The sequence below is a fragment of the Tachypleus tridentatus genome, chromosome 9 (assembly GCF_004210375.1).
Source record: "Tachypleus tridentatus isolate NWPU-2018 chromosome 9, ASM421037v1, whole genome shotgun sequence".
In the NCBI taxonomy this organism is placed as follows: Eukaryota; Metazoa; Arthropoda; class Merostomata; order Xiphosura; family Limulidae; genus Tachypleus; species Tachypleus tridentatus.
This window is the reverse complement of record NC_134833.1, coordinates 48,113,651-48,131,622: the sequence shown is the minus strand read 5'-3', so window position 1 is coordinate 48,131,622 and position 17,972 is coordinate 48,113,651. Positions and strand designations below refer to the sequence as shown.

At 31.9% G+C, this 17,972-nt stretch overlaps 1 protein-coding gene across 1 annotated transcript in view; it reads left to right on the top strand.

Moving 5' to 3' along the window:
- The window catches only part of LOC143225204 (uncharacterized), a 159,802-nt gene extending 150,157 nt beyond the window's left edge, over positions 1-9,645 (top strand). Inside the window, exons 7-8 of the mRNA XM_076454206.1 lie at positions 1,267-1,498; positions 8,379-9,645. Of these exons, the coding sequence (XP_076310321.1) occupies positions 1,267-1,498; positions 8,379-8,461 (315 nt within the window). The 3' untranslated portion in view covers positions 8,462-9,645. The remainder of the gene's footprint in view (positions 1-1,266; positions 1,499-8,378) is intronic.
- Positions 9,646-17,972: the final 8,327 nt, after the last annotated feature.

The window sequence follows — 17,972 nt, the reverse complement described above, 5'->3', positions numbered from 1 at the left end:
ATGAAACTTGATACGAACCATACGTTCTACTGCTACTGAGTGTATTATTGACTTTATAGAATGTCAACACCCGATGAAAATTTTGCGGAGGCCCATGACGCTTTACCTTAAGTTAGCTACTCTAAATTTTGTCTAAAATTGTATTCATCAAAGATCCACTAAACAATTTCAAAATTAGCAACTGAAAACGATTTAAAAATTAATATAGTCAAAAGATTAACATATAATAAGACAGTAAATGAAAACGGAATGCGAGAACTGAACCTTTGAAAGTAGAGAAAAATTCAGGAAAATCTGAAAAGTTTACGAGAACAAAGAAATGATTAAACTATTAGCATGAACGCAAAACAAATTTACTTTTCATTTTATTAACATTGCATATTTCTAATAATATATCAAGTATGATGAGATACAGAAGTGTTTAAATAATATGTTATATTATATTTATAAAATATAAATTATTACATATTTCTAATAATATATCAAGTATGATGAGATACAGAAGTGTTTAAATAATATGTTATACTATATTTATAAAATATAAATTATTACATATTTCTAATAATATATCAAGTATGATGAGATACAGAAGTGTTTAAATAATATGTTATATTATATTTATAAAATATAAATTATTACATATTTCTAATAATATATCAAGTATGATGAGATACAGAAGTGTTTAAATAATATGTTATATTATATTTATAAAATAAGTTTTGTAGATGAAAAATAAACAAAAAATATATATTTAAAAATGGCTGGTGTGGGTTGAGAAAATTTTTTGTAGAGAAGCGAACAACGTTTCGACCTTCTTCTGTCATCGTCAGGTAATTTCAGCCTTTAATTATTGTTTTATTATATTCATTATAAGCCAGCAAAGCACTTGTATAGATAATACGAATGGAACGTGTATAGTGTTTACATGTATATTTACCTCAAAATTGCTTTTTTCCACATCAAGAGTTACGTTTCTTAACAAGATAACCTGTAAAAGTTATCTGTAAAGATAGAGTATTCCTTATATGTTTCTAGTAACACTTCCACTGCTTTATTTCATTTTCACAGACCAAAAAAATATATTTCCCATGATAAACATAACTTCGTATACAGTTTTCTTTCTGTGCTTTATATTCATTTATATGATTCCCATGTTCTTACTAAAACAGATTAAAATCCTAAATTGCTGTATTTTGTGGTAATGTACATTATGAATTTGAATGTATGATGTGTTTTTTTTTTAGCGTTAGTGTTTTCTGTTTTCAGGTCATGCTTGAACAGTTAGATCAATATAATACTATTGATTATAAGGATGGTTACAAAACTGCTGTTCTGGGACTTCATTATACGATCACAGAAAAACATTTCCAAAACGGAGAAATGAGACTAAATTGTACGGCCATATTTTCTAAAGTTATTGATAGAAGAGACGTGGATGCGGTTATAGGAGCAAACCAGCAGAGTTCGGGACTGCAGCTGTCTGAGAAAAAAAGGAAAGGTAAGAATAGGTATTTGGGAGTGGCAAATCATTGAAAATACATTAGAAACAATGACATTTTCAAAACATTTTCTGATGTGAAATTATAAGGACATTCGGTTGTGCATTCATTTTTGGTCAAACTCCTAAAGTAATCGAGATAAGCATTCTGTTACGGATATTGTTTCAGGAGAAACAGCTCAGTAAAAATGAAATGCAAACTACAAATATCGAAACTAACTAAATTCTAACCATTTTAATATTCTGATTACAATGTATTTATATATGTTGCTAATAATCCTAGATGCATTTAGTTAGGAAGCAGTAAAGTGATTTCTTGGCTAACTGGAAATGTCAACGTTCTCCTGTTTTGGAAAATTAATTTGAAATTTCATAATGAAATATACTTTCAGAATTGAAAACAGTATGATTTTCAAGCGTAGATATTCTTGCTTTTTGATTAGTTCTTTTTTCATGAAATCATATTATATTACAGCGTCGCATATAGCAATATATGTTAGAAATCATTCAGAACTGATAATTCATGAAGCAGTATGATAGCCCCCCGTAATAGTACGGTTGTATTTACTTAAACTACTTCGGTGTTGTTGTTTTTTTTGGAAATAAATATAGCAAAACATTAATGGAAATACTTTTAAGCTAAATAATAGTGACAATAAAGTTTTAAATAAATTTTATTCTATAATAAATTTTCGTCGTGAATTACGAAATTACATCAATTTATTATAAGATATTATTTTCAGTTCCTTTAAATTGATGTCCAGATTGCTTGTCTCCCGATGGGATAGCGATAAGTCTTCGGATTTAGAATGATAAAATCACTCCTTCGATTCCCCTCGGTGGACACAGCAGATTGCCCAATTTGGAATTGTTATAACTGTTAAATATTAAAATTTATCTTGGACGAATCTCCGTTTTATTATATTATGTGCGTTGCGTATTACAGTTTCAAATAACCGGAAATTTAAATCTGAATTTAGAAGTTAATTAAATGTTAATATATATTAAATTTATGATATATGCTAACAAGACTGATACACACTATTTTCTCTCTTAACACAAATATACAAACAACAATACATTTTATAATAACAGTTATTACAAATAATATATAATCATTTGTATACCACAGTTTGAGCCATATATCTCGTTTAGAACTGATTGTTTTATGGACTATCCAGGTACACGACGAGCAAATTAATTCTGTGTTGGCATTGTTACATCTTGCTGGCGCTATCTTTTCTTGGCGCACTTCACAACCTTACAAGCTGACTTTGTACTGAGTAAGATATCTATCTAACGTCCTCTTAGAAATACTAAGGTCCAAAGTTAAGTCACTGATGTTGTACGGTTTGTAATGTTCGAATCTTTAAACGTTTCTGTTCAAATTCTGTAGTTTTCCGATCAATAGGTGTTATTCACAATTATAGCTTCACTGACTTACAGTACTAGTGACTGTAGCTGTCCAATATAATAATAACTGGTACTCTGTGCATCGATTTTGTATACCAATCATAGCATATTTTCGAATTTTCAACAATTTTCGAAAACACGCCAGCGTTTTCGTGAAACATATTATTGATTCTTATTCTCAAGAATCTTTTACAAATTTAGAGAATAGGTGGGACTTGCACAATATACATCCAACAATATACATCATATGCATCAAACTGAAATACAGGTAAGTATTAAAATAAACGTATAACGATAAATCGTTCCACCCCTCCTTAGAGAACTAAAAATTTGTATTAGACAATTTTAATTCTCTAAAGTATTATGTGTGTGTGTATATATATATAGTGATAATAATACATTAAATACAATACACTGTCAAAGAATTATACAATTTCAAAAATCATGACATAACAAAATCAAAACAAATAACCTAATGATCATAAAATTACATTGCACTTAAAAGTGCATAAACACAAACGTCATCTTTTTAGTTTAGCATACTCAGCAGTCACATGACTGAGGATAAGTTTCAAAGGAGTTAGAGGAATTTTTCTTATCAGGTTTTCTAGCCAATTGACATTTGTGACACGTTTTACAAACCGAGAAACGTCTTTCCTAATTTTTGGCCAAAGGAAGTGTCTCATAACTTTACTCCTAATATTTACTTCTAAATGACCTCCTATTGGGAGTTCCTAGGCAATTTTCAATATTTCAGAGCCATATGCTTTTGGAAGAACCATTTGACAAACTACAGCCCAGTCTTGTGAAGCTAGTGTGTCTAGTGGTCTACATTTTTTCATGAACAAACTATTTTTGAAAAATTAACCATTTGGAGCTTTCTTCAGTTTATTGTTTGGGAGTGCATATTTATATAATGAAGAGATCAGCGGAACTTTTTCTACTTCTAACAAATGGAACTTCACTAGGTGAACTGGCTCCCTTATGTCAATCATTGTCACTCACCAATTAATTATCATTGTAGGATCCAGAAAATGTCTGAGACAGATCCATAATATCGTCCTCTGAATACTTTTCATGTGATAAGCCAGAGCTCGAGCCACAGCACAGGAGGAAAACAAGTCTGGATTATCCTCAACAACAACATCATTTTTAGATGAAACAGTGATTGGCTTCTTAATCTTTTTGGGCTCAGCCACAACTTCCCCCATCCAAACTGTTTTCCAGCAATTAAAATACACTATTTATTGGTAGAAAATTGGTCTCACTCCAATCACAACTGGTTCCGAAACAATGTTTTATGTCAAATAAATGTTATGAAGTGGAATATTAACAAAGCCATACTCAATACCCTGATTAATAACAGACTCACAGAAATGGAATTTAATAGCAATACACCTTCTAACAACAATGATTGAGTTACAATAGTATCATGTAAAAATAGCAGTGTCATTTATCTAAAACACATGACCAAGACACAAAAGGTCTAAATTCCTCTCTAACTACATCAGGTTTTTATCAGTGGTCAGATCAACAACATCACATTATCTGATGATACTACGTCCATATGTGGACGCTAACGTACTCCGCATTGCTTCCTTTTTTTGATTTCATAGACCAACAATCGGACATAACATGAGTTTTGACGATAAGCCTCTGGTACCAATTCATATGCTTTGAGAATAGCTGTTTAACCTCATTATAATTGGTGCATTATTTTAGAGAGAGAGAGCAGCTTAACTTTTATGCTTTACCAGTTTAAGCAACTTTCTCAAAATGTTGGAAATATTCATTAACTTCATTTTCATTAAATGGTGGTACTTTAGTATATCGATTGAGTTCAAAGTTGTCATTTTGTCTTGGTCAATTGTAATTAAGTCTAACTTCATTTCTTTTACGTCTTCGATACGAGCTTGTTTGGCATCGAAACCTTTAGTCTCTCTTTCAGCTTCCACACGGACTTGTACTTTCTCTGCTTCGATAACTTGTTTGTTCGACCTCAAGACGTTAACTTTTTCTTTTTACTTCGATACAGGCTTGTTCAAATTCTATTTTTTTAGATATAACCGGATTTTTACGTTATTTGTATCACTATACACTGGTTGGTTATTGGAGATACTAGAGTATTCCCCCAATAGTTCTTAAGGTAGCAAATCATATCGACTAGTATTTCAACAACACGCTATTTAGTTCATTTTTTCTCATTAAGTTTTTACCCTCTAATTCTAAAATTTTGACAATTTTAGCGATTCACTTTTGTTGTACTTTATTTGTTGTTTAAGGGAGGGTGAGTCAAGAAAACCTTAATAATCAGATAAAATAAAATCTTGCTGACACTGTTGAATATATATTGAATTAAGATTTGACTTATAATTTAGAACGAATTTTGCTCTTGATCCAGATCTCTGTCATGTGCCCCTACTTTAATATGCTACGTATTATAATTTATTTCAGACGAGTCTTTGATTTATTATGTAACGTACGTAATGTGTTACGATTACAAATTGCCAGAAAAGTTTAATTTAATTTAGAAGTTACTTAAATGGTTAATATAAAATAATTTATTTTTAATATTTGCCATCAATATTGTTACACACAATTTACTTTCTTAACATAAATATATTTTGATATAGAAAAAATACAATGTATACTAACAGTTTTTACAAATACTTAATACAAATAACTCTTTATATACAAAAATTATACAAACTCACAAACTTGAAGTGGAACTTAATATTTTATAGATGGTCCAGGTCCATGGGGGACAATTTACTTTAATGTTGATACAAAGATATACTTCACGACCGGAATGTTAGCTACCTCTATTCTTGTTTGGCCGAACACGATTTACAAGTTTACTTTTACAAAAGGAAGATAGATATCTAATGACCTCGTAGAAACAGTAACGTTTGAAGTTAATTTTCTGAAGTTGATCACTTACTAATATTCGAAATTTATATTTGTCCTGATCAAATTATGTTGTTTTCAGATTAATATGTGTTAATCACAATTATAGCTTCCAATGCTTGTTATATAATGACTGCAGCTGACAAACAGTAATCAGTCACAGTCTTTCGGAGAGCTTTTATATCAATTAGGCAAGATTATTGAAAGTTCAACAATATTAGAAGATACGCTAGTATTTTCGTAAACTATTTGTTGTTGATTTTTGCTTTTCAGAATTTTCTACAAATTTAGAGAACAGGCGGGACTAGCGCAATACACATCTAACAATATGCGTCACACTCATTAAACTGAAATAAAAGTATGTATTAAAATGAATCTATAACAGTAAATCCGTTATATATGGAATTTCCTAATTACAGACAGTTTAGAGTCATGTAATATTAGTTTAAGCAATAAGAGTAAATACTGATGTTTGATATGGCAATACCGAATGCATGCGGGTGATGAGAAGAAACTGTTAATCTAGTTTTTATGGCGTTACTATAAAGGAAGCTATTAGTATTAGTTTAGAGAGGAAAGCTATCACAATATACAATCTATTTGATTCTGTAAAGTATATCTGTTCCGAATAATAGGGTTGCGAACCTAATGGTAATGTTTGTTACTACCAAGAGAATTTTCTTAATTGCTGTGGTTTGTTGGTATGTGTTGAGAAAAAGTCCCAATATCAAATAATAATGGCTCGTATGGCAAGGTGGTTAATGCACTTGACTCGTAATCTGACGGTCAAGGGCTCAAATCCCGTCACACAAAACATGTTTGCCCTTTCAGCCGTAGAGGCGTTATAATATTATGGTCAATCCCACTATTCGTTGAAAAAGGAGTAGTACAAGAGTTGGCAGTGGGTGGTAATGAGTAACTGCCTTTCCACTAGACTTACACTACTAAATTAGCGACGGATAGTGCAGATAATCATCGTGTAGCTTTGTGCGAAATTAAGAAACAAAAAACAATTCTTTCAGAATTCAATATTGTAGAAGGTGGAATAAATATTATTATATTTCGTGAAATTGATAGAATCTGAATTTATAATACAAAATTACATTTATTTGTAGCCTGAATATCAAAAATGGACGTAATAACAATCTGGAGCTGCGTATTTCTAAAAGTGAATAAAATATAAAAGGAAACTGTGTTATTTATTTATTAGGTTACTAATTGATTGAAAGTAAAATTTATATTTGATTTTGAATTTCATGCATAGTTCCCTGAGAGTTATAGGCGCTGGTCGTCCTTAATGTAGAAGTTAGAAATTAGAAAAAAGCAGTTAGACTGCACTGCCTATTAGTTAGCTACTCTTTTATCAAGAAAAACTGATCCGTCACATCATAAGATTCCAGGGATTGAACGGCGAGCTTATTTTGTGACAGGATTTAATTTCGCGAGCCGCAATTTGCTAGTTGAGAGTCTTAAGGCTATGTCAAGCCGCATTTTATGTATATGATATAAAGAATTAAGTTAAATATTTTGTTTTTGTACTATGGTGTGTTTCTAATTTTAACTGGTACATTAAACATTTATTGGTCCAAAACGTGCAGAAAATACATTTGCATGTTTACTAGACTAGTTGAAATTGCTACATAATCGTAAGATAATTATGCTCATATTCATCACAAAAACATTTAACAAAAGGTTTTCTTTGTTACGAAAATAATATTTTATAGTTTAAAAATGATATTCTTTAGATTTTTTAATTTAATAATTTAATTCAATTGTAGAATAATTTATTCCTTGGAGTATATTGAAATCATATTTACTTTTTTATATTAAATGTTTAAAATTTTAGTAATGCTGAACTTGCAGTGTTTTCCAACTGTATGATCAACTGTAACAAAAACCTTCGTGAATACTCATGATATAGTAAATGGACAAAGAAAACATGTTCACTTCAAGACGCTATGGAGTACTGTATAGTAAAAATTATAAATAGTTGAAAAAGTATTTATTGCTTTGTCTTAAACCTGTAGTGTTTTAGGTAGTGGAAAAAACCGTAAAACTATTTATTATACAGGTTTGCTATCAGACTTAATTTTACTTATATTAAATATCATATAATGATCCTTTGTATTATCGCGTAACTAACGAACAAGAAAATATCATAATAGCTAAAAGTAAAAATATTTCTTGAAATTTATACAAAACAATTACAGTATTTTAATAGCACTTAGCTATTTTGAATAAGTACTAGATATTTTGTCGTTATGAAAAGTTTTTCATCTTCAGCACAGCACTCAATATTATCGAAATTATCCCTTGAAAGTATGTATTACTTCACTATGTACAAGTGTATACTATTAGCTAGCACTCTCGAAGTTTGAGTTTCGTCTTTAAAATAACCTATAAATATTTAAGATGTAAATAAATTATGGACGTAGCAACCTCAAAAAACGTAGCATGAATATTTTCGGAACGTTTGATTTTTTAAACTTCAGATAATTGTTTGTATCATTTTGTTGATTGTATTAATAGATACTAATCTATTATTGTTGTTTTTTTTCAGGTACAAATGGCAGTATCGTATTACACAAATCACCGTGGATATTTCTTGGCCAAGTTTTTATAATATTTTTGATCTTACAGTAACATTTTGGAAGCGGTTCATTTCCAAGATATTTGAGAAGTTGGAAGGATCTTCTTCAATCTGATGAAGGTTGTCCATGCAGTTCGTAAAGCTGACTTTCGAACTGTGATACATACCAGACGCAAACATATAATAACTTAAAGAAACATTCTATTATGTGAAATCTGGTGTTACAAAGAAGCATCGTATATTATTTATTACAAAAAACAAAAACAACTAGCACATAATCTGACAACACTGTCTTTGGCCTTTTCAAAGTGTCAGACCACCACTTATAAATGATATATAACTGTTTCGTGCATATATTTGCTTTTAACAATATGTTTTAATGAAAAGGATTTAAAGTTTCTTTCTTTAGCATGAACGAAAAATATAAGAATGTTTTAATATTAATTCATGAAGAGTTTTAATCTCTGTTATTTTTTGATATTTTAAATTTCTTCATATGAAATTGCTTAAAATGTTTAAGTGCACAAATTAAATACCATTAAGATTTGACGATGTTCGCATCATTGAACCACACCTTATGATTTGGCTCAGACAGTGCTCGGCGCAGAAACGACCAACTTCAAGATCTCGTGACTGACTGTGATATATCTACATTTGATGCTACTTGTTTGGTTCAAGCTGAAAATCATTTTGACGTTTAAATTGCGGAAGCTTCATCAAAGAAATAAAAAACTAAATCCAACAAACAGCATTTCCGCTACTAATTATTCAATACAGTTATTTTCAATTAGATTTTTCCCACTTTTATCAGGAAACAACGTTTGTCATTTTAACCCCTCAATGTATTTAAATTTTATTTAAACTAACTAAATATGTTATATCAACAAGTATTTATTTCAGTAATCCAGTCTCTGTCTCTGCAGGGTAATATATGCTTTGATTTGCAATTTTAAAATATGTTGGCCTCATTTTACTGTTATATTATTAACTCCTCAAGGTGTTTATAAACTAGATTGCTTCTATATAAGTAAAACAAACAAATGCACAATAAACGACTCCAGCTTCAGTGATGCAATAGGATTACTGATTCACGAAAAGCGCAATCTATGGTTAATATTATCTTGTTTGTCTTTCCTTGCAATCTGTGTCTCCTTAGTTCTAACATCTAAAACTGTGTTTGATGTTTAACCTATACTCTAGTGTACCATATCGGATTAAATTGCTATATGAGAAAATACTCTGATTTTGGGGTCTTTTTTAAAAAGAAAATTGACATAAATTGATCGTCGGAAGATACATAGTTCACAACAAACTACTCAAATTATATTAAAAATATTTACTTGCGAAAGACTGAAACCATTATATTTAGATAATACAGCAGTTTAACTTAGGCTTCATTGATGATATTATTTATAATGTAAGATGCACATTTAATTTAACATTTATTATGCATTTCGAATAGAACGTTTCTATATCTTAAGTCAGTCCGTAGGAAAACAGAAGTTTAACGTAATACACAACCAGAATTCACGACTATCAGAGAAAAAGATGTCTCGGTACAAAATGTAATCAACTTTTGGAAATGTAGTAAATTTATATTTGATTACAACTGCATATAACAGTTATATTTGATATAACAACTGCATTTTCTTTATCAAACCATTGTTTCACAAATCACAATTAATATAATTCGTGCTAATATGCAAGCAGAGTCATGCGGTGCTCAGTAGTTGGGAATCCTCGAACCCAGTCTTTGTTTACAATTAGCATACACACATTTACAAAAAAATAGCACTTCAAACCTTGAAGTCGTGTGTGCAATATGAGAGTAGAGGAAGAATTACAATATTCGATCAAATAAGAGTAGCTCCTTATATGGTGGTTGGTGCTAGCCTATTAATTCGAAATATAATATCGATATCACAGTCTGCGCGAATGTCTGAAAAATAAAGAAACAAATAATAAACAAAGACACAAGTAACTTATTTAAATTGTGGAAAGAGAACATTGAAGGACTTTATGAGAACAAGAAAGGGATTTTAGCGTTGTAAATCTGTAGACTTATCGCTGTACCAGCGAGGAACTTATTACAACTAAATAAGAAATAAGTTTGCTATAAAAAAACACACACACACACAAACTGTAATAAATGCCAACAGTGTCTTTAGATACAGTGACAGACTAAAGTGTTAGCAACCTACAGTGAAAATAAGATAATTAAAGAAAACGTGAAATAAGACAACTTGTGAATATTAGTCTGAAAACAGTGTATCAAAATTAGCCTACAGTTGATGTAGTAATAACCAAATAAACAATTTTTGTAAAAAACGGCCGAAAGAAAATTTCAAACTTTTGTGTGTATCTTCTTATAGCAAAGCCACATCGGCTATCTTGCTGAGTCCACCGAGGGGAATCGAACCCCTGATTTTAGCGTTTTAAATAGACTTACCACTACACCAGACATTAGACTTTTGTTCATTACAAAAGTATTGCCCCCTTCCATAAAAACTCGAAAATATTAATAGAACTAATTAGAAAAAAAATGATTGAAAACATATACTTGTGCAATTATTAAGCTAGATTATGAATTTAGTTTCAAAGGAAAAAAAATTATGATTGTAAAATCCATTGAATTTTGTGGCAACAAAGGCATTGAAGTTTCCAACTGAGAAGTTGAGTTTACGCTTTAGAAGAGCACTTGTAGCAAGAAGACAATAAAGTACTTAAGTATTGAGCAGTGTCAGAGAGATATAGAATATCCAAGTCTTCAATCAGATTAAAAATCAAGAACTGTCACAGAACAAATCCAGCTGAAACCTTTTAAGAAAATATACTTAAAAAGAAAATGATGAGTAGAATAGATTCAAGAATCATCAGAACAGACAAAATTCAAGATTAATAGCCAAGAGGTAATGAGAGGTTTAGAAGCATAATAAGCCACGCAACAACTGTGTACAAATACCTGAACACAGAAAAATTGTATGCATGTAGGCTTCGCTGTGAATCATTTTTAACAGCGGATAATTCCCAAAATCGTAGGTGAAGTACTGTTTTTGTATGAGAGGACAAGAAACAAGAATTTTCTGTATTTTTACGTTGGAGGTTGTACATACACCGTTAGAAAGTCCCGAATCTGCTGTATCGAAATGTAATCCGTATGATGTTAACGTATTTCAGTCGAAAGATATGATCAGTGAAGAAATAAAAACACCGGGTTAGGTGCGGCCGCATTACTTACCACCAAGAATTATAGACATACGAACAGATTATCTAATTTGTCTGATTCTCACATGAAATGATGTGATATTTCTTCATTATTAGTTTGAGGTTGGAGAACTTATTTATAATATTTTGAATTGATAGAAGGCGACTTTAGTTGTCACCACTGCCGTTTTGTTCTGCTACAACACGTTTCGACTTGATAGATAGATTTATTTCAACGAAGGGTGTCATTAAAGTTTTACGCGTCCATAGCGGCTGCACAGACTGGAAATCGAACATGTCGTAACCTGGTACTTGCAGGTAATCAAAAAAACAACTGATGATTTGCAGAGAGTGACATGGCAAAAAATAGCAATGTTCATGTCAAGATTTGTTTAAATACAGAAAAAAAAAGTCAAATCTTTGCACTCTAGGAATATCATTTCATTAAATATTCATAAGATAGATTCTAATCCTGTATACATTTATTTATATATATCAAATATTTTCTTTCAAATACACCTAACGACTTTTATAATCATTAAATAGTTCGTCTGATAATGGGAAAAACATAATATTTGAAAAATTACAATTATAAATTAACTACAATATTAAAGAACTGTGTAAACGAGATCCTGAAGTATTGTAGATAAGAACTTACACTGGTATTATCTACTTTATCATGATTATCAGTCCTGTACTTATTTAAATGCTTTGCCAACTTTCTTTATTCAACATCGAGACAGAAACATTGCAGAAAGTTTAATATTATACATTACACAAGTATAGTTATTGGAAATTCGTAAGATAATTTAACGATATTCTTATAATCAAAAATTTTATATTGAATAAACCAGTTCAATAATTAATGTAAATGGCTCCAAAAGTTGAGAAACTACAAAACAAGAAAATTAAAAATATAACATATTAATTCACTACGAATGTCAACCACACGGTAGTTGAAAGGTTCATAAAAAGTTCTTGTACCGAAACGTCAGTCAGATAATCTTTATTTTAAAAATGGTAGGATCACGCCTTATATTTTACTTTAGTAAGTATGTATCACGTTGTTGTATTCTATCTATGCATTTCTAATTTATCAAAATATCTGTTAATTTCGATGTGTTGAGTACTTTTCGTCTTCAATATCATCACTAACTCATATAATCTGTTACCATTTTTTTTCTTTTTGTACCATTATAGGAAGCAGAACTAGCTTACCACATTTGCAGAACTAATGTACCAAACACGTTTTATTTCTTACATTTAATGTGTATCTTTTTCCCTCTTTATATTTGGTTATACATTCAAACATTAGGCTTTACATCAGACGTTTTTACATCCTAGAAGTAATAAGATTTTCTCTATACAATCTGAGTGCTGGATTCTTCTTGTATGCTTGAGTAATCAGTCAGTAGCTTCAACTTTTGATAAGAACGTTCATGAACGAAAGTTGTTTATCAAATTTTCCTAATGTATTTTTGCCGCTGTAATATATTTATAACTTACAGCTTCCCATTCAACAATTTTTTGTCTTAGCTAAGAAAGTCGGCTTTTATCATGAAGCTGTGTTTTATATAATGGAAAAAGTGTTAAAAATAGTAAACACACGCATATAACAAAAAAAACGACTATATTATTTACATGTTTCTGGCAGAAGCCCTTTGTCAGACAGTCTAAATCAGGCTGCATAGCAAAAACACCGAATCCTGATGGGTTAGAAAAGAAACACATTCTAAGTTACATAAATGCTTCGTGGAACATGTTAACAAAATATTGTTAGGAGAAACGTTGTGGAAACGGTTCTATAAAAAAGTTTTAAAACATAGAATAAATATTAAAGTGGGAGAAACTGGAATTTAGAACGCAGAAAGGATATAACCATTTATTCTAAAAATTATAAAATAATAACTTAATAATCATGATTTGGTTTATTTTGAATTTCGCGCAAAGATACACGAGGGCTATCTGCGCTAGACGTCCCTAATTTAGCAGTGTAAGACAAGAGGGAGGGCAGCTAGTCATCACTACCCACTGCCAACTCTTCGGCTACTTTTTACCAACGAATGGTGAAATTGACCGTCACATTATAACGCCCCAACGGCTGAAAGGGCGAGCATGTTTGGTGTGACGGGATTATGAGCTGAGTGCCTTAACCGTCTGGCCATGCCGGGCCTATGATCAAGGAAATATGTGTATACGATGTCTAGTTAACTGGGAGGAGAGTGTGAAGATATGAAGCTGTAATCACTTGAAAGAAAAATGTTCATTAGGTTTGGGTGGTACTAGAGAATTTACTTTAAATATACGCTTATATTCTAGGCTTTGCGTTCATACTTGTTGCGGGTGGCATGTAATAAAAGGAATACTCTCATGTCGTCAATTCCGTTGTGATGAGGGGGATTAACATGTTTTGAGAATAGGTGGTGGGTGGTCGAGGGTGACATTGCGTATAAGTCATAGATGTTCACAGCATCTGTTACCTAATCTGCTTATATTTTCTCCATTGTAGAGAGAGTTGCTTCCATCTAGTACAGCGAATACAGTAAATAATGCACTCTGATATACGGGTGAATAAGTCTGTTACGTGAAAGGTAAAGGTAGAACTGGAGAGAGTCGATAAGAAGGGATATAATCGCATGTAAGATAAATAGTTCGTCCGCACGAACGAGTTCTGTTATTTTAGGAATTAAGACATTCCAGTCTGTAATTTAGGTTGTACCAGACAGTCTTTCAAATTCCTCTCAATTAAGGGTGGGGTTGTGAAAATGTCGTTAGACATGTTGTCTTTATGTTGCAGAAACTTTAAGAAGATTAGGTGACACCTGACATCTGAAAGATTGTTGAGACATTATTTTATCATTTGCTGAAAAATTGTCTTAGAATTTCTCCTCCCAAACGCCATTACATTGTACTGGTATAATCAGTCAGATACTTATTTTGCTCTGTCAGTTAAAGAAACAGCCCAGCATCCATTCAACAGGTCACATTTAGGAATATATCTGACTTATCCAAGTTTATAAATACAATCATTCATTCTTGGAATGGGATAAGAATCTGTCTTTGTCAAAGCATTTACTTTACAAAAGTCTGTACAGAATCTAACCGAACCATCGGATTTATGAAACAGTTAATAGGGTGAAGATCAGACACTTTTACTGGGCTTTATAATGCCATTCTTAAGCATAAATAATTCTTTAAACATTTTATCGGTCTTGATTTGATTCACATGATAGGTAGACAGTTTCACAGGACAAACATTGTCTATATCTCCATCATCAAGAGCACTGTTGGTTTGATTAGGAATGTATGAAAATATACACTCATATTCAATCAATAAACTAGCAAGTTCGTTTTTCTCTTCAGAAGGCAAGTGATTACATTTTGCTAGAATGTCAGATTTACTCAGTTTGATGTTGCATTCATCTCTACTATTTTCAAATTTACTGGTTTCTGATTCAAAGAGACTGTCATTAATATCAGGAGAACACTTAATAGCTAAAAGGTTTTCAGATGCATCTCGAACGTGATAAAGCTTCAACATATTGATATGATACAGCCTGATAGCTTTCTGATGAACGGTGTTTTTACAACATAGTCTGTCTCATTGAATTTCTGAACAGCCTCATTGGTACTATATTACCTAGCTTTGAGTGGATGTTCCATATTGGGTACCAATACTAAGACCATGTTATCAAGATTGAACTTACACTCTTCAACATTGTGATCATTTGGGATGACTTCAACTTTTCTCGAGCCAATTCACAAGCACCTGACCGTCTCTACCGAAACTTGGCAATGTAATCCAGTAAGTCCATTTCTTTCGGGTCATCTTTCAACCATTGTTCCTTCAGCAACTTTAAAGACCAATGCATTGAATTGCCAAACACCAACTCGAACGGGCTAAATTCTAATGATTTCTGAACTGACTGACGAAACAGCAAATAATAATAAATTAATTCCTTTGTCCCAATCCTTCTCATTATTCAGAGAGTAAGTCCAAATCATATTTTTTCAAGATAGAATGGAATCTCTAAAGTGCACCTGGCGAGTTAGGGCAATATGCACTAGATTAATTTGTTTAGCACCAAACTGGTAAACACCTATTGAAACAACCCAGATATAAAATTTGACCAATGATCAGACTGAATGTATTTGGGGAAGCCAACAAAACTAAAAAATTAATCAAATCTTTAGAAAAGATTTTGGTTGAAATGTTTCTTAAGAGAATACATTCAGGAAGTAGAGTGGATGCGCATATATTAGTTAACAAATATTGGTTCCCTATTTGAGTTTTTGGTAAAGGCCCAACACAGTCAATACTCACATGACAGAGCGGTTCTTCAAAAGCTAAGAAGGCCCAGCATGGCCAGGTGGTTAAAGAACTCGACTCGTAATCCAACGGTTACGGATTCGAATCCCCATCACACTAAACATGCTAGCCCTTTCAGCCCTGGAGGCGATATAATGTGACGATCAATTTCCCTATTCGTTGGTAAAAGAGTAGCCCATGAATTTGCGGTGGGTGGTGATAAATAGTTGCCTTACATTGTTAAATTAGGAATGGCTAACGCAGATAGTCCTCGTAAAGCTTTGTGCAAAATTCACAAACCAAACCAAAAACTATGATAAGTTTTAAAGGAGCAACCGGAATTTTCTGGTTAGCTTCTCCGACTAATTCACAAGTTTTAGAAAACTGGGAAACATCTTGCCTAATTTTGGGCTACAAAATTGTTGAAATGTTCATGGGAAACAGGATGATATGTTTTTTTGGACAAGAGCTTAATAAATAATAATCCAGTCCTCTGTTACATTTAATATATTGTTGACACCTATGTAACCTCCCATGTTGGTTATTGATCATTTTTCTTTTAGCGAATAGAACGTCCACAGATGAACCAAATCCTTCTCGTACATGAGTGTCACTCACCAATTATTCACAAGATCTCTGTTATATCCAAAAATGTCTTAGGCAAACCTATAATGTCGTTCTTTGAGCACGTATTTATCATTTCTTCATTTTTCTCAGCTCGAGCCACAGCACACGACGGTAACACGTCTGGATTCTCCTCAACAATAACATCATCCTTAGATGAAACAGTGATAGGTTTACTAACCATCTGGGGTTGGGCAACAACTTTTACTCCAACAATAATGATACACTCTTAACTGGTCCCGAGACTAGGTCTGGTGTTAAATAAATGCAAGGAAGTGCTCAGTACCCTGAGCAATAATAGATTTACCAGTGGCAGAAGACGAATTTAAGGGCAAGGGCAATATATCCTCTAACATAGTATTTTGTAGAATACGTATGGGTATGGGATTAGCAGTGTCACTTGTCAAAGACACAGAACCAACAGACACAAAACGTCTAATTTCCCCTCTAACTACATCAGCGTTTTTATCAGTAGCCAAATCAATAACATCGGGTGATCTAGTGAAACTGCATTCATAAGGGGGCACAAATACGCTGGGAGTTGCCTCCTATTCTTTTTCAAAAGCCAACATTCGGACATAACATGAATAGGTTTATTACAAAAATGGTAGACAGGTCTTGATGATATTGATAAAGTTTTATCCTGACTGCCAGAAGATTTATAAATAGGGAGATGTATTTTTAGAAGAATCCTCAGCTTTGGTAGATTGAACGGTATAGTCTTTTTGAGCTTTGAGCTTCAGATTTTTCATAATGTGCGAAACATTTATCACCATTATTTTCATTAAATAATGGCACTTTAAAATATTGAATGAGTTAAAATTTCTCATCTTGTATTGGTCGATTGGCTTGTCCGCCCTCGAGATGATTACTTTATCTTTCTGCTTTGGTATGGGCTTGCTCTTTCTCAGTTTCAATGTGGGCTTTTTCAAGCTCGATTTTTGAGTTTCAATTGGATTTCCAGCTTATCTTTATCATTCAACGCTGGTTGTCTAGTAGAGACACTAGAGTATTCCCATAATGCTCCTCAAACAACAAATAATCGTCGACTAATATTTCTATGATGCGGTTTTAGTTCGCTTTTGTTATATTTTTCTAGTTGTTCGAGGGAGAGTGATTCACGAAAAACCTTGGTATTCAAACATGGTTAAATCTTGTTGTCACTGATAAATACAAACTGAATTAAGATTTAAATTTTAACTTAGAAGGAATTTTGTCTCTGATTCAGATCTCTGACACAAGCCCTCAAATTATTGTGTTACATTTTATAATTTAACTCCGAAGAGTCTTCGAGTTATTATATTATGTACGTTACGCGTTACGATTTTAAATAACTTTATGCTAAAATCAGTTGTTAGATTCCTCTTGGTAGACACAAAAGATAGAATGATGTGTCTTTGCTATCGGAAAATACACAGTAACTAAAT